The following is an 18,699-nucleotide window of genomic DNA, read 5'->3' as shown; positions in this document are numbered from 1 at the left end:
TTCGATCAATGTATTTTACCAGTCCTCACTTACGGTCGTGAAACTTGGACTACAAATGCCAAAACTATACAAAGACTACGTGTAACCCAAAGGAACATGGAACGCCAAATGTTGAAAATAAGCATTCGCGGCAAGATGCAGTTGGTTAAGACAGCAGACGCGAGTTACCAACATCATTGAAATAAAAAGCCTTCAATGGAAATGGGCTGGCCACGTTTCCCGAAAAGCTGACAAAAAGGTGGACCACAGAAACTATCAATTGGACACACCACTGGACACAAAGCGATCATGGCGAAGACCTAAAAAGTAGATGGATAGATGAAATCATTAAACACACTGGCAACAAATTGCACAATGTCGTAGTAGTTGGAAACGTGAAGAACAGTCCTTCATCCTGCAGTGGCTGATGATGATATATATTATATATATATATATATATATATATGAGAACAAGATAGAACTTTTGGCCTTAATTCTAAGCTGTATGTGTGGAGAAAAGCAGGCCCTGCTCATCACCTGTCCAATACAGTCCCAACAGTGAAGCACGGTGCTGGCAGCATCATGCTGTGCGGGTGTTTTTCAGCCGCAGGGACAGGACGACTGGTTGCAATCGAAGGAAAGATGAATACGGCCAAGTACAGGGATACCCTGGACGAAAACCTCCTCCAGAGTGCTCAGAAGTGGGTGGCTTCAAACAAAAGGTGTGCTGTCCTGAGTTGGTTAACACATCTCACGTAAATACCATGAAATAAAAACTGGAATTCTGAACTTTTGTCTTATAGTCATCTTTTGATCTGAAACCCAAATGACTTCATTATACAACAAAAAACAAAGGAATTGACTTTGCAGTTCCAATACTTTTGGAGGGGGACAGTATACATCAATATTTTGATCTGCCACAATAATGTAATCATTTTAAGTTCAACTATCTCAAGTCGAGGGCTTTTCTCAGCAATTTCTGGGTGAGATTTATTAGATCACTGAATTACAGATAATTACACTTTTTTTAAATCGCTTGACAGCACTGTCTTTACTGTTTTTTTTGATTAAATTATATGAAACTGAAAATTATATGGTGCTAAAAAAGAACAATTTTAGGAGGGGTCTGGGAGGGATTCCCCGGGCCCTCGCAGATATATATATTTTTTTAATTGTAACTGCTTCAAGCTGTGCCACATGAATAGCATCCTCCTCTTTAAGCACTCTAATTCTGGAAAAGAACTAACTAAAATCATTGTCTGTTTCACTTCATTTTTCACAATTACCAACTTCAAAGGCTAATCCCAAATGCATCCTCCAGGAAAATATTAAGTACAATATTTTTCTGTTTTTATTGGCCATTGCCGAATTTGAAGTTAGTTAATTCTGTGTTGTGACATCATCCCTAACATCGCTCCATCGCTTAATACATTTAACTCAACGTGAAAATACAAAAGACCTGTGCAACAAATGCGACACTGGCTGATCTGATGAGCAAAAATGTTGCTTAAACGTAAGAGGAGCAATAGAGGATGGTAGAGGAGTCAAATATTGTACTCAAGTAAGAGTAGTAGTAATAATGTGACTCAGGTAGAGTAAAAAGTAGTCCTCCAAAAAATTACTTGAGTAAGAGTAAAAAGTACAGTGAAATAATTACTCAAGTACTGAGTAAAACAGTGAGTAACTTCCGATTTTAACTAGAGCATGAACATCAATAAAATAAAATAAAATGAAGGTGCAAATTCGGATATTGCTGCGTGTGTGCGCGTGCACGTATGCACAGCCAAAACGACATCTGCAATTTACTGCAAGGTGTTTTCTCAAGTTATAAGTGGGCTGAAATGTCCACATTTGGGCAGACAGTGCCAGACAAATACTACAAGACTTGAAAGCTGTTGTTTTTGTTCGTCTAAATGTAAACACGACGAGGAGCGCCGTTGCTTTCATGGTCACAACGACCTTCCCAACATGGTGGCCACGTAGGCACGAAAAATCAACCGGGCTGGCTTATCTAGTGTAATACCTATGCCCAGGAAGCTCAATAGAAGACGTTGAGTGAGGTCATGTGACTTTGTGTCGTTTGATTGGTGAACCAGACTTCCGTCACTAGCGCTGAAATTGGATTGGATCAAACAGCGCCCGATCCGGAAGTCGAAGTCATAGTGTCGCGCGCCCAAAGGTTCCTGGTACTTTGGCCCATTCCTCCATGCAGATCTCCTCTAGAGCAGTGATGTTTTGGAGTTGTCGCTGGGCAAGACTTTCAACTCCCTCTGAAGATTTTCTCTGGAGTTGAGATCTAGACCACTCCAGAACCTTGAAATGCTTCTTACAAAGCCACTCTTTTGTTGCCTGGGCGGTGTGTTTGGGATCATTGTCATGTCGAAAGACCCAGCCATGTTTCATCTTCAAAGCCCTTGCTGATGGAAGGTATTCACTCAAAATCTCAAGATACATTCAGAAATCTCAATTGAGTTTAAGTCAGGGCTCTGGCTGGGCCATTCAACAACAGTCAGGGAGTTGTTCTGAAGCCACTTTGTTATTTTAGCTGTGTGCTTAGGGTCATTGTCTTGTTGGAAAGTGAACCTTCGGCCCAGTCTGAGGTGCTGAGCACTCTGGAGGTTTTCGTCCAGGATATCCCTGTACTTGGCCGCATTCATCTCCTGTCCCTGCAGTTGATAAACACCTCCACAGCATGATGCGGCCGACACCATGCTTCACTGTTGGGACTGTATACCGATTAGAATTAAGGCCAAAAAGTTCTATCTTGGTCTCATCAGACCAGAGAATCTTATTTCTCACCATCTTGGATACCTTCAGGTTTTTTTTTTTTTTTTTTTAGCAAACTCCATGCGGGCTTTCATGTGTCTTGCACTGAGGAGAGGCTTCCGTCGGGCCACTCTGCCATAAAGCCCCGACTGGTGGAGGGCTGCAGTGATGATTGACTTTCTAGGACTTTCTCCCATCTCCCGACTGAATCTCTGGATCTTTGAGTTCTTCTTTACTTCTCTCACCAAGGCTCTTCTCCCCCGATTGCTCAGTTACGCCTCTCATCTTTTTTTAGTGGGAGAACTTGCACAATTGGTGGTTGACTAAATACTTTTTTTTCCCCGTACTGTATTTCCGAGTGAGATGCAAGTTATCAACTAATGTGGGATTAATCTTCCGTCATTGCTTTTGTGCCAAATATGAAAACTACAAAGATTAAATCGGAACAATGCATCTCATATCGTAACATTATATTGCAAAACAAGTTGTGTGTACTGAAGAAAAAAAACCCACGGTCGGTTCACGCCACCACCATCTATCATAATGTCTCCTGACTGTGATGCAGATGTGCTAACACCGTACTAATACATACTAATATCAGTGAGGAGAAAGATTTTATGTATATTTCTGTATACAAACATTTATCATGAGAAGTAATGAATACTGATTTGGATGAATTCAGGTTTCAAGTTCACCGATGGATCCACGCTACGAGGTGGTGCCTTGCCATCATTTCATCGGACGACTTGCGTGATAATTATTACAAACCACTTGTTACAACAGGGGGGAAAAAATATGAATAAAGCTGAATTTATTGAATACTAAGAAGAGGCTTCAACAACAACAACAAAAAAACTGCTGACATTCTAGGAAGTATCCATAGTTTGCACATTTTCCTCCATCACATCCAGGTTGAAGGGCGTCACCAGCTTTGTCAAGACACTAGTGGTTCCCCTTTTGTACTTGTAGTCACCAGTTCTAAAGGGGGGGGGGGGGAAGAGAAGCATATTAACAAATATACAACACAGAATAATATACAACAGAAAAACAGAACTTATAGTAATAATTAAAGTACAACATTAAAAGCGCATTAAGGGTTTCATGACATTTCAGAGAACAATACGTTTCAACTATTTATTACTAGATGACACCATCACACTAAGTTATTGCGTGTTAAAACTCTGGCCTGCCACATTTTATTTGGCCCAACAAAGCAAATCATGTGCATCAAAATTGTCATTTTGATTGTCATATGTAATAAACAATGTTGATACATTGGATTTTTTTTGTTACCAATCCCCCCTTTTCACAGCGCAAGACTTCAACTATTATCCTTGTCTACTGATTGAAAAACTAACTATCCCTCAATTGTTTTGTGTATACAACGGCTTAATGAAAAATATTTAACGTCACCATTTTTCTCACTCAATAAATTTCCAAAGGTGCTACTGACATGAAAATGTCACCAGATGTTGGGAACAACCCAAGCAAACCTTACATATGAAGAAACTAACAACAATTAAGCTCTAAAATTAAGTTGTGTGTAATAATGTGAAATGAAACAAGCAAACTTTGAAACATCTTATCACAACTAGCATAAACCATTTGGTGCAAAACAAATTTGGGATTTTTTATTCCCCCCCCCGACATTTCCATATTTATCACTGATGCCTCCTGAAGACAATTATATTTTGCAGGACAGAAAAAGAGTGAAGACTGTGAAACTTCAGCAGAAACTGGTTTAAGGATGAAATGTGGACATTTCAAGTGAGAATGAGGGGGGTGGGAAGTGTGCAGGAGCACGGTTTTTGCTAGAGGGTTTTAGCTTTTTGGATGCACAATCCCTTTAGTGTTAAAGCTGGAGGAGCAAATGTTATAATGACCTTCTGTTAAAACTTAATTTGTGTGTGATTTGAAAAAAACTATTGTGAGAAAAACTACTGCAAATATACAATGTATACAAAAGGTTTGACCACAGGCAACGTTTAAAGGCAATGACACCAAATACGGAAATTAAGGTGTGAATGTGAGCGCGAATGGTTGTTTGTTTCTATGTGCCCTGCGATTGGCTGGCGACCAGTTCAGGGTCTCGCCCAAAGACCATGAGAAACAAAAATCTCCTGTCTGATGAGACAAAGACTCAACTCTTTGGCGTGAATGCCAAGCGTCATGTTTAGAGGAAACCAGGCACTGCTCATCACCTGACCAATACCATAGCCTACAGTGAAGCATGGTGGTGGCAGCATCATGCTGTGGAGATGTTTTTCAACGGTATGAACTGGGAGACTAGTCAGGATTGAGGGAAAGATGAAGGCAGCAATCTACAGAGATATCCAGGATGCAAACCTGCTCCAGAGTGCTCACGACCGCAGACTGGGGCGGAAGTTTACCTTTCAACAGGACAACGCCCCTAAGCACACAGACAAGGCAACGAGGAAATGGGTTCAGGACAACTGTGAATGTCCTCGAGTGGGGCAACCAGAACCCAGACGTGAATCTGATCGAACATCTCTGAAGAGCTCTGAAAATGGCTGTGCACAGACGTTCCCCTCCACTGATGGAGCTTCAGAGGTGCTGCAAGCAAAGAGGAATGGGCGAAACTGCCCAAAGATAGGCGTGCCAAGCTTGTGGCATCATATTCCAAAACACTCGAGGCTGTAATTACTGCCAAAGTTGCATCAACAAAGTATTGAGAGCAAAGGCTGTGAATACTTGTGTACATGTGATGTCTTCAAGTTTTTTTTTTTTTTTTTTTTTAAATATAAAATCCATTTACAAAATCACATTGTCATTATGGGGTGTTGCCTGTAAAATATTGAGGAGGAAAAAAAGAATTCCATTTTGGGATGAGGCTGTAACATCAAATGTGGAAAAAGAAACGCTGTGAATACTTTCCAGATGCACTGTGTGTTTTAGCAGGCTGTCTTTGCCATGTGCCTACGTAGTGGTCACACTGGTGGGTGCAACATTCCCTTGTGGATGTTTTTCAGTGGTAAAAAGCGCGATGCTCGTCAGGAAAGGATTGAGGGAAAGACGCACGCAGCAATGTACAGAGAGATCCTGGATAAAAACCTGCTTCAGAGTGCTCAGGACCTCAGACTGAGGTGGTTTACCTTCCAACAGGACGACACTAAAGCACATAGCCAAGACAATAAAGGAGTGGCTTGAAGACAACTCGGGTAGTTTATTTTTTAGTTTAGTAATCAAATAAATCAATAACTAAAGGAAAATGTCAGCTATTGTGCACTCTTTTCGAGTTATTTTATAGTTTGTGCCGTGGTATCGTTGCAGTATAAAGTACGAGGTACGACGTCACAATTTAAAGAAATGTTTTCCCTCCAACATTTGGGAGTAAGCCAACTTGAGCAAAGGCACAAAACTACAGCTAAAATGATTCTGTTCTGACCTGGAACCTTTCTTGTTGGCTTCATCATGGGGTCGGATGTAGTTCACCTTCTCGTTGGTAATCACACATAGATCTATGTTACTGCCAGAACCGAGATCATTGAATATTCCTGCAGCGATGGCATCACGCACGAGCAACTTGGCATCCTCTTCCTATTTAATAAATGCAGTTGATCAATAATATACACATAAAAAGTACATTTGCTAGTTTTGATTGGTGTAATCAACATTTGTTTGATTGCCTTACTTCCATGCCAGGTTTGTATCGGTCTTCAAACACTGCCATTGCAGCCAGGGATCCAGATCCTTGAAAAAATAAAAATATGCTGTTTAACTAGATGAGAGGGTTTGAATGGCATAGAACATTAAAATGATACAACAATATTTTGAGGAAATATTACAAAAACGACGACGTTATAGAAATACTGCACATTGGCCTTTCAGAGTAATTGCAATTTTCAAGATTTAATATTAGTGAACAAAATGCTCTTGGGTTGCCGGTCACCAGCTGCTACACTTCACCTTGCACAGCCCGCTTGTTGTTCATGATGGTGAAATGTTTATTTTATTTCCACATTGGGTGGTCACGAGTTTTTGTGCGAATTTTAAATATTGTGCCTTGCCCCTTTTGTAGCCACACTACAGCCATATTATAGACAACTGTTTACGGGACAGAGCAGACAGTTCCTCCGGGGGAGACTCATCTCAATCTACGGTGGGTACGGAAAGCATTCAGACCCCCTTCAATTTTTCACTCTGTTATTATATTGCATCCATTTGCTAAAATAATTGAAGTACATTTTTGTCCCTCATTAATGTACACACAGCACCCCATATTGACAGAAAAAAAAAACGGAATTGTTGACATTTTTGCAGATTTATTAAAAAAGAAAAACTAATATCACACAGCCATAAGTATTCACACCCTTTGCTCAGTATTTAGTAGAAGCGTCCTTTTGAGCTAATACAGCCATGAGTCTTTTTGGGAATGATGCAGTTTTTCACACCTGCATTTGGGGATCCTCTCCAGTTCTGTCAGGTAGGATGGTGAACGTTGGTGAACAGCCATTTTCAGGTCACTCCAGTGATGCTCAATTGGGTTTAAGTCAGGGCTCTGGCTAGGCCTTTCAAGAACAGTCACGGAGTTGTTCTGAAGCCACTTCGTTATTTTAACTGTGTGCTTATCGTCTTGCTGGAAGGTTAACCTTCGGCCCAGTCTGAGGTCTTGAGCACTCTGGAGGAGGTTTTCGTCCAGGATATCCCTGTACTTGGCCGCATTCATCTTTCCTTCGATTGCAACCGGTTGTGCTGTCCCTGCCGCTGAAAAACACCCCACAGCATGATCCTCCCACCACCACGCTTCACTGTTGGGACTGTATTGGACAGGTGATGAGCAGTGCCTGGTTTTCTCCACGTATACCGCTTATAATTAAGGCCAAACAGTTATCTCGGTCTCATCAGACCAGAGAATCTTATCTCTCACCATATTGGAGTCCTTCCGGTGTTTGGCCGATCGGCCAGCTTTAGGAAGGGTTCTGGTCGTCCCAATCTTTTTCCATTTAATGATTATGGAGACCACTGTGCTCATAGGAACCTTAAGTGCAGCAGAAATCTTTTTGTAACCTTGGCCAGATCTGTGCCTTGCCACAATTATCTGAGCTCTTCAGGCAGTTCCTTTGACCTCATGATTCTCATTTGCGCTGACATGCACTGTGAGCTGTAAGGTCTTATATAGACAGGTGTGTGGCGTTCCTAATCACGTGCGATCAGTATAATCAAACACAGCTGCACTCCAATAAAAGTGTAGAACCATCTCAAGGATGATCAGAAGAAATGGACAGCACCCGAGTTAAATATATGAGTGTCACAGCCAAGGGTCTGAATACTTATGGCTGTGTGATAGTTCAGTTTTTCTTTTTTAATCTGCAAAAATTTCAACAATTGTTTTTGTCTGTCAATATGGGGTAGGGAAAAAATGATCCTAAATGGTTTTAGCAAATGGCTGCAATATAACAAAGAGTGAAAAATCTCAGGGGCCTGAATACTTTCCGTGCCCACTGTATGTCTGTAACTGGTCTAAAGGATCTTGTACCAGTCTGTGGTGGCCAGCGCACTGCACTCTTTGCTGTGGTGTGGTGGCAGGCTCAATAAAGTGGTTAGGAAGACGCCCTCTGTCTGTGGTTGTCAACAGCTGGACAACTTTACACTTTGGCTGAGAGAAGGACGAAGGACATCATCTTGGACAACTCTCTCACACCCTCTCCACGATGAGCTGCGGTAGACGGGCAGCTCATTTAAAAAAGGAATAACCCGACTCGAATAAGTCGACTACAAAAATAAGTCGAGAAAATTTCTGCCTTGAACCTCCATCTGAACCATATTTGCGCCACTGTCCATGTTTTCCACACAGGCATTTCTTGCAGACGCACTACGTGTTGTAATAATGGCGGCCAGTGAAGACGACTGGGGTGTTGAAAGTGTGGCATTAAACAATACCAAATCAACTACAATAAGATTAATAAAATACAAAATAAAAATGGATTCTACAATTCTGAACGTTCATGTGTTTGAGTTCGAGCTGTTCTTTATTTCTTGTGTTTGTGCACCACCTAGTGGCTGCATGGCTGATGATAGTTGTGTGCTCACTGATTTAGGTAGGGTGTAGTGGGATTTTATTAAAGAGGTATTAGGACATTGAGCTTCCCCAAAACAGAGAGGAAAGGAAGTTTTCGACTGCTAAGAAGGACTGGGCTAAATTATCCAAGAATATAACCACTAACACAACTTTAGAGTTTGTCTCAGTTGTAGGTGTTCATCAATATGGCAAAAAAAAAAAAAAAGATTTTTTGTATACCAGCCAATCTCGATTATTATCACATATTTTTATATTGTTTTTAAACTTTTTAAAATAGCCAGTTTTAAAGCAACTGTACTGAAAACTAAAGAAGCTACAGAGTAGCGCAACATTTTAAGAAATGCCTTTGAATAACACTCCTCAGAGTCAATATTTAAAACAGCAAACCCAACATGGTATTAGCATACTACGCAAATAAGGCAAATAAAATGACAATTTTCTTCTTTTTTCCACTCAACAGTGCACTTCGAGCCAGTGCTTGCAACATAAACGAGTGCTCTCACAAGTGGGTCTCCTACACGGAGGCAGCCAATCAGAAGAAAGGGGGCGGTCTTAGCCAAATATGGACAAAGCGGCTACAAAACTGGGTCAAACAGAAGTAGCTGTCAGAGGGGCTTTTTAGATACTGCATAGCCACTCCCACCGCACACCTTTCTGAACACTTATGACAAAACCAAGGAGTTTTTTTTTTTTTTTTTTTAAATGAAATTGACACTTATACTAAGTACATGTTAGCGAGTCATGCTATGGAGACCTTTAAAAATGAAGAACATTTAAAAACCTAATCTTTTCCACCCAATACTGATCAGCTACAAATTATGTGATCGGCCCCCATTTACAAACATGTGCTTGATACGGGATAAGTTCTATTTCCTAAAAATATTTGATTTTGGCACAATTTAACAAATAGCCAGTGAAATAGGATAAGCATCTGAAAAAGGGACAAATTCATGTTTCTGTTGTGGTTGTTAAAACTGACCCATAGTGACATATGGAAGCATGTCCGTAGAGCCATGAGGGTAGATGCTGTAAAGATGAGGACCGTTACAGTCCACTCCACCAAGAACCAGAGCGGCACCAATGTAGCCCTGATACCTGAATTTAAAAAAAGGATTTAAAAAACAAACAAACATCCGTTTACATAAATTTGTATCATTCGTCGGTCTCAATTAAAACCAGAGTTGAGTATATTGTATATTGATATAGCCCATGGAGTGTACCTGAAAAGCATTTGCTTGAACATGCGGTTAGCAGTGGCCACACGTGGTAGTCTGCCCGTGGAGAGGGCGTGTAGCTCCAGATTGGAGGAGATGATCTGAGTGGTCATTTCTGTGTCTGCAGCCGTTCCCGCTCCACAACAGCTGCATAATAAAGTTACACAACAGGTTGACACTTCATAATAGATGTAACAGATCAAGAAAGGAAAAAATATTTGAGATTCAATCTACAGTTTCTTAAAGGTCAGAGGACAACAATTTAAAAGATTTCTTGATAACTCTAGAACCCCTTTACAAACCACATCTTCCATTTCCAAGTGATTACATGGCAGATATACAGCAGTTAAACCGATAAATATGATGCAGAATGCGCCGCCTTCTTTTTGTATCCCGCGCCTTCCTGTCGTCGTCTCTTTCCGGCGCTGTGACATCACACAAGCCAAACATCCTGTTCATTCGGCGTCGTGTGCTATTGTTCCATGCTGTTGTTCCCGTCCTAGTATATTTGTCGTCGTATAATTTAACGACGTCACGATGGTTTATCGTGTGGCATTTGGTTGTACAAATGGTTCAGGCAGCGGCAAGATGTTTTTTTTGGCTTTCCAAGCGAAGAAAGAATACGTGACCAGTGGATAGTGAAAGTCGCTCGACAGGGGAAGAAACGTGGTCAGCTATGGGTGCCTAGCAAGCATTCCAAACTCTGTGCCGATCATTTCGAACTGGCGTGTTTTGAGAACGCATTGGATACACAGGTGTAGTTAGGCAGAGGGTGAAACCGGCTGCGGTGCCAACTATTTTTCCAACGGCCATTGGGACCTTCACCGCCAGCAAGAGAACTAAATCTCGCAGCCGCCACGATGCACCAGCGAAGCGGCGCAGACAAGAGGTGAGCATTTCCTTGTATATACCTACGACTCCATTATGGTTACTATGCACTGGGAAGTAGGGAAAAAAAGACCCACACAGTACTTTTCAGTACTGTCGTCTGTACTTTTGCCTATATGACAAGCCAACAGAGACGGCAAAGACTTTGTGTGCAGCGTGTTATAACGCAACTCGAGCGAGGGGCACACTATATATAGGAATACTGCCTCCTATGTAAAAGCTTGTGCCATGTCACAGAAACATATGACTCTATAATACGTACGCATAGCACCCCTGGGGTGCCAATATTTCAAGCCATGAGTGTATAAAAATACCGTCACATCGAGCCAGTGGACACTCTCTTCTGTTGTACAGCTCCTACTTGGCTGCTTGTCGTCGTCACTGTCAGGTTCCACTGGGGGTGGTGGTCTCCCTTTTTAAGAAGGGGGATCGGCGGGTGTGCCCAAACTACAGGGGGAATCACACTCCTCAGCTTCCCTGGTAAGGTCTATTCAGGTGCTGGAGAGGAGAGCCCGTCGGGAAGCCGAATCTCAGATTCAGGATGAGCAGTGTGGTCTTCGGCCTGGCCGTGGAACAGTGGACCAGCTCTTCACCCTCTGCAGGGTCCTCGAGGGTGCATGGGAGTTCGCTCAACCAGTCTACATGTGTTTTGTCCCTCGGGGAGTCCTGTGGGGAGTCCTGTGGGGAGTGCTTCGGGAGTATGAGGTACCGAACCTCCTGATATGGCCTGTACGACCGGTGTCAGAGTTTGGTCCGCATTGCTGGCAGTAAGTCGGACTCGCTTCCGGTGAGGGTTGGACTGCGCCAAGGTTGCCCTTTGTCACAGATTCTGTTCATAACATTCACGGACAGAATTTCAAGGTGCAGCCGAGGCGTAGAGGGGGTCCGGTTTGGTGGCCTCAGTATTGCATCTCTGCTTTTTGCAGATGATGTGGTTCTGTTGGCTTCATCAAGCCGTGATCTCAAACTCTCATTGGAGCAGTTCGCAGCCGAGTGTGAAGCGGTGGGGATTAAAATTAGGGTGGAGTGCCCTCTCCAGGTCGGGGATGAGATCCTGCCCCAAGTGGAGGAGCTCAAATATCTTGGGGTCTTGTTCACGAGTGAGGGAAGAATTGAACGGGAGATGGACAGGTGGATCAGTGCAGTGTCTGCAGTGATGCGGACTTTGTATCAATCTGTTGTGGTAAAGAAGGAGCTAAGGCGAAGCTCTCGATTTACCGGTCGATCTACGTTCCTACCCTCACCTATGGTCACGAGCTGTGGGTCGTGACCGAAAGAAGAAGATCCCGGATACAAGCGGCCGAAATGTATTTCCTCCGTAGGGTGTCCGGGCTCTCCCTTAGAGATAGGGTGAGAAGCTCGGTCATCCGGGAGGCACTCAGAGCAGAGCTGCTGCTCTTCTACATTGAGAGAAGCCAGATGAGGTAGCTCGGGCATCTGTTTAGGATGCCTCCTGGACGCCTCCCTCGTGAGGTGTTCTGGGCACGTCCCACCGTGAGGAGACCCAGGGACGATCCAGGACACGCTGGAGAGACTACATCTCTCGGCTTGCCTGGGAACGTCTCGGGGTCCCCTCGGAAGAGCTGGAGGAAGTGGCTGGGGAGAGGGAAGTCTGGGCTATTGCCCACCGACCCGACCTCGGATAAGTGGAAGAAAATGAATGAATTCATGTATTCTGTTTTTAATTTATGTTTAACACAACGTCCCAACTTCATTGGAATTGGGGTTGTATTACAGAACATATAAACAATGCAAATATGAATTTTAACTGACCCCATAACATCTTTGTCATCTGACCTTTAAAGCCCAAACACAATCACTTACTAAATATTGGGTGAAATGTAGTGTATCTTGGAGCAGTTCTTGTCAGCCACTACCATGCCCTCAGTAGCTCTGGTGTCAGCTCCAAGGACAACACCATCCTTAACAGACAATGACAACATTTAGTGAAACCATCTTAAATTTACAGTGGTGGGGGTGGGGGGTATGCATGAAGCAAAAACTGGAGTGCACATAACTTTTGTGTCTTGTTCCAAGAGGAGAACCTGGAGTATTTGTTTGGCTCACTCATCTCTTTTTTTGTGTGCGAGACCAAAACAAATTTGAGGTACGGCTTTTTAAGGTAGGAAGCCTAATTACCTCCAGACCTGTTCAATCAAGAAATCACTGAAATAGAACCTGTCTCACGCAATGAAGTCAGCCAAAAGATCTCAAAAAACTGTAACAGAAGGCATAAAAAGGCTGTCCGTGCTCGAAAACTCTACAGTTACTGAATTAAAACAATTCCGCCAGGAAGAGTGGCCAAAATATTTCCACAAAGATATAAAAAGGTAATTATAGAAAACGCCCAACCAACCATTAGGTTTAGGAGGCAATTACTTTTTCACACAACCTGGTAGCTTTGAATAGTTCATAAATAAAATCACCATTTAAAAACTGCATTTTATGTTTACTTGGATTAATTGTCTGATATTTACATTTGTTTGATTATCTTAAAAATTTAAGTGGCGAAAACTATGCAAAAAAAAAAAAGAGAATTTGAGATGGGAGCAAATGCTTTTTCATGACACGGTACAATGGTTTTTAGTCATTTTTCCACTCACCTTGTACACAACACCACAAATAGTAGTTCCAGTTTTACGAGCAGCAGGCAAATTACAGCCAACTTCATTCGCTTTTTCCTCCAGAAATACGTTTCTACAAAAAAATAATAATTATTCACTTAAAGCACAAGAAATTCAATTCGAAATGTACATTAGTGCTTAATTTTATAAAATTAATTGAGGATTAATTATTATTCAGATATCAGATTAGAAATATTGAAACTTCCTAAATTTATTAATTATTGTATTAAGTATAATTATTTTAAGTTATATATATATATATATATATATATATATATATATATATATATAAATAAAACTTTAAACCGATTTGATCGGGCTGATCGGTGTCGGCCGATATTTAGCATTTTATGCTGAACGGCTAATCGGCTTTAATGTCATAATTCGCAGATCCGATCAATGACGATCGGCTCCGCAAAAGACATTAACTCCGCGTCGCCGTGTGCACAGTACATTTAAATCCAAAAGCTAGTGTCCCCCAGACCTGGACTGGTGTTGATATCTCATAGATAATTTTTTTTTTAAATTCATTTTTAAAATCAGTGGTAGTGACAGTGAAATATGCATATTTCAGGGGACTTTTATTTTGAAATGCCACATCAGATTTGGGTGGGACTTCTTTTGTTGGAGACCTGGGGTGGTGTAGTGACCCCCAGAACTGTGGAAGATGGCTTGACTGCAGTGATTTTTCGGTGCTACCGTAAACACGCGAGTTGTTTACGTGAGTTGGACCGTGTCGTAAAATCATTATCTTAAACGAAGTCGTAAATACAATCTTGAAATGTAATAAACGAACAGAAGTGAATTAAACAGAATTATAATTAAGCTATTCATAACACATAGTGGGCTCAGAGTCTTTAGTCTTTAGAGGGAAAAAGTCTGAAATCGGTGGGAAATATTCAGGCCTGAATGTCAAACAAATAACGCTAGGCGACCTCCAACGGGACAAGCCGAAAGTCGCAACAACTTTCAACTGTGGCAATTTTTATTTTTTTGGGGCTTTTGTTTAGTAATTGGCCCTCGCACTTAGTTTAAATAGATACAGAAACTGGCTTACGGGTGGATGCTGGCCCTACCGCAGTAATGTCTTAAAAAGCCACCGAGGACAACCCGAGTACCATTTCCGTATAAGATTTGAAACGGCTGCTGTATCTGAAAATGAAAAAAAATATATAAAAACATATGTAAAAGAAACAGTCTTGTCGTAGTTCCATGATTCTGCTATCATTAGCTTTTCAGACAAGAATCTTGACGTTTGCCGTTCAGTCATGTTTCTGGTTGGCTGATTCCATGAACAACCCCGATGTACACGAAATATGTCTTGTTGGTATATTTAAAAAAGCGAACCAAATAACGTTCTTTGTTGCTAGCATATTTAGCACTGGCACTTAATGCGCATGAAAGACCTGAGTCATTCCATCGAAAACTAGACCATTACCGCGAGTAGATATGATGGGAAAGGCCACACAGGGACTAAGTGTTTCCGTAGTCTGCCATTATTGATGACGAGAAGTCGCTTCTCAGCGAAAAGCGGTTACCTTTTGCAGTTCTCAAAAGTGAATCCACCAAGGCTTGATAACATTACTTTCGACGCCGCCATCTTGTTGTTAGCAATGCTTCCTCTTCTTTTACTTTTGGTTTGTTTGGCGGTTGACAAACCAAGCGTTTAAAGTCAACTACCGCCACCTACCGGACTACAATGTGCAACAGGAGAAAGGCACGAAATAAAACTTAGTAATAATAATAATAATAATAATAATAAATGAAATTAAATAAAACATTTGGCCAAACCGATATACTAATTAATCTTGTTTATTTGAAATACATACCTACATATGAATTTTGGTGGTTGCTGCAGTACCAAGAAGATTCACAATGCTGAAAGTTTATTTTCCTTTGGGACTCTTGTCAATGTTCTTCTTTACTTTTCATGAGCCCTGCCTTCCATCAGAGCATTCACACGAATGTTCTTCTACTAATGATCTCCGGCCTTTTAAATGTAACATTCACAGGACTTAAAAGTTCCACCATAATCACCAACAATAAATACAGTAGTGTAGTAGGCCGAAGAGTTCATTACCTTTTTCCTATACCCACATCCAACAGCAGTGGTTTCCTACCTGTGGCCTGGGGGCCATTTCCAGGCCATCCCCCATTTTTGTGTGGCCTGCATTTTCTCAATATAACCTTTGACATGGCTTTCCACTTCTTACAGCAGCGGTGTTCAACCTCTGGTCCAGGCGCCATTTGCAGCCGGTCCTCCCATTTTGTGCGGCCAGACCTTTGTCCAACATTTGCATGGGTCCATACTTTTGCACTTGTCCTGCAGCAGTGGTCTCAAACCTATGGCCTGGGGGCCATTTGCGGGTTGCCCTCCATTTTTGTGTGGCCCACATTTCCTCAATATGGGCCATACCTTTGCACTGGTCCTACAGTGTAGTTTCCAACCTAGCGCCCGGAGGCCATTTGCCGCCCTTACTTCATCGTGCCAATACCCCAAGCTGCCAGAACGTCAAACTGGAAGTTTTTTTTCCCTCATTTTGTCTCTCATATGTGAGGTATACCTATGATGAAAATTACAAGCATCTCTCATCTTTTTAAGTGGGATGCAGTTTGCAGATGACACCACAGTCATCGGTCTCGTCAGCGACAGTGACGAGTCTGCGTATCGACAGGAAGTGGAGCAGCCGGAGCTGTGGTGCGGCCGACACAACCTGGAGCGGAAGACGCGCAAGACTGTAGAGATGATTGTGGACTTCAGGAGGCATCCTTCGCCACAGCTGCCCCTCACGCTGTCCAACTGCCTTGTGTCAACCGTCGAGACCTTCAAGTTCCTGGGAATTACAGTATCTGCAACATTTGCACAATCAACATTGTCCCAGATTATCGCACTCATCGCTTGAAGTCTCGGCGCCCTTTGCACAACGGTCATTGCACCGGACTATTGCAATATCAGTCTTTCGAACCGCTCTAAGTGCGAGAGGACTCTGCATCTTTTTGCACAATTGTCAAAAAATAAATAAAAATTAAAAAAATTTAACGGCATTACCAGATAACTAGCAACCCTTTATTGCTCAGTGACTGTTTTTTGTCAATGTCTATGTGTCAAAAGTGTTCTCTGTCAATTGACTGCCTGTTGTCGTACTAGAGCGGCTTCAACTACGGGAGACGAATTCCTTGTGTGTTTTTTGGACATACTTGGCAAATAAAAATGATTCTGATTGATAAAAGAACCGGGCAATAGAGGTTTGTACGGCCCGCAGGTTGAAAATTATGGAAAAAAAAAAAAAATCCCCCCAAAAAAATAAATACCTGTATTTGATTTTCAGGCAGATTTTAGCCCGCCCACATTTTGGACACATCAGCCTGTCACAACCTAACACGTAACAAGCTTTAGCCAATGACATTTCCTCATTCCACTTCCATGTATTTTCCAGTGTAATTGTTGCCTACATTGAAAGAGCAGGCATTGCGCAAAATTCTGTATTTTTTCCACTATTTAAGTTAATACACTTACAATTTACAAACACCAGACCATTACTTATATATTGCATGTAGACCAATATGAAAACTATGCCTCTTTGAGGATGAAGTAGTCTCAAATAAAATGACCACACATGGAAATTCAACCTTTGTAACAATTGTTCAGGGGGGGGGGGGGGGGGAAATTAAGATATCCAGTAATCTTTTAAAATATTTGAATTGTCAAAATCATATGTTCTTAATTAACTTATTTCAAGACCATGAGCTGTTAAATTGCATGATTGGAATGAATTAATGAGCAAAGAACAGCCGGGAGAAGCGTCTCCACAGTCACCATTCGACTGAGGGCAATAACACCATCATGGTGCTTTCGTTTTATGAAACGCCGCCATTTATCCATCCGGGCAAGGACTACCGGTAGCGCAGCAACTTTACACTTTCGGATTACAAGGAAATGCTGGCCATCTTCCGCTCCGACTGCAGTAAAAAGATTGCCGACAAACACATCCGGCCCAACCACATCACCAACATGGACGAGGTGCCGCTCACTTTCGACATCCCGGCGAACCGCACTGGAGAGAAGAAGGGGACCGGCACGGTAGCGACACGCACCAATGGGCCACGAGAAGTCGGCTTTTACGGTTGTGCTTGGTTGCCACGGTAATGGACAGAAACTGCCACCTATGGTGATTTTTAAGAGGAAGACGCTGCCGAAAGAAAAGTTTCAAGCCGAAGTCATCGTTAAGGCCAATCAAAAGGGCTGGATGGACGAGGAGAATGTTTTGTTTTTTTTCTACGTGTCACCGTCCCGTTTGCATTAATGTGAAGGGTGATACTGAGATCTCGACTGCAGTAAATGGGGCAGGTCTGGCTTCTTTAATGCGCAAGATGTCACGCAGGTGGGAGTCACTTAGTCTTGTCCTCACGCGGTTCTTATTCATGTTCATGACTGAGAATGTCTTCTCGCACAAGTATGTCGAGCCAAACAAGCTCAAGATTTTCTTAGCAAACGTACGAATCTCTTGGAACCAGTCTTTATCCAGCTGCTGGTAAAAGTTGACAAGAGGGAGTTGTTGGTACCGGATGCGACACTCCGTGTCCCACTGCAGCTCAGTGAGCTCCAACTGCAGGTGGGCTGGAACGTCACCGAGATCCACGGAAACGGGAGAAGAAAAGAGCGTGATCTCCTTTTCAATAGTTGCAAAATCCCTGAAACGCTGTTGAAACTCCTCAGTCAGAGATGAGATGTTTGCGGCATACCTCCTCGTTTGGAAAACGAGGTCATTATTTCTTGCAGAGATTGGAAACGTGTGGTATTGGGCTGCGTTTGTGACAGGTGGGTTTGGAAAAGTAGCAACTTGGTCCGAAAGGCTTTAATATGTGAATACAGTTGGCTTATCAATGCATTTTGCCCCTGAAGGCTCGCGTCCGGAGCGTTCAGATGTCAACTAAAAATCCAAAATCAGACAGCCAAACAGGATCGGTTCGTTCTGGCATCGGTTGTCCCTTTTTTTGCCAAGAATTGTCCAATTTCCTCTTTGAGTGAGTCGAAACGCTGCAGTGCAGACCCCCCGACTGAGCCATCTTACATCGGTGTGATACACAACATCTCCGTATTCAGCGTGGATATCCAGTAGAAATGTTTCTTTGTAATTCGTAGCCTTTATCACCGGTTTCGTAACGTGATCATATTTCAGATGTTTGG

The 18,699-nt window shown here is 42.3% G+C and overlaps 1 protein-coding gene across 1 annotated transcript; it reads right to left on the bottom strand.

Annotated features, from left to right (window-relative positions):
- Nucleotides 1-3,539: 3,539 nt before the first annotated feature.
- psmb7 (proteasome 20S subunit beta 7) lies at nucleotides 3,540-15,204 on the bottom strand. The gene is made up of 8 exons (XM_061800362.1): nucleotides 15,050-15,204; nucleotides 13,491-13,584; nucleotides 12,712-12,809; nucleotides 10,006-10,146; nucleotides 9,765-9,880; nucleotides 6,398-6,456; nucleotides 6,152-6,303; nucleotides 3,540-3,723 (listed from the first exon to the last, which is right to left on the bottom strand). The coding sequence occupies exons 1-8, from the start codon at nucleotides 15,109-15,111 to the stop codon at nucleotides 3,612-3,614; spliced, it is 834 nt and encodes a 277-aa protein (XP_061656346.1). The 5' UTR covers nucleotides 15,112-15,204; the 3' UTR covers nucleotides 3,540-3,611.
- Between the last annotated feature and the right edge of the window lie 3,495 nt (nucleotides 15,205-18,699).

This window comes from Phyllopteryx taeniolatus, chromosome 15 (genome assembly GCF_024500385.1).
Source record: "Phyllopteryx taeniolatus isolate TA_2022b chromosome 15, UOR_Ptae_1.2, whole genome shotgun sequence".
Taxonomy (NCBI): domain Eukaryota; kingdom Metazoa; phylum Chordata; class Actinopteri; order Syngnathiformes; family Syngnathidae; genus Phyllopteryx; species Phyllopteryx taeniolatus.
The sequence above is the reverse complement of the archived record's forward strand: the minus strand, read 5'-3'. Positions and strand labels throughout refer to the sequence as shown.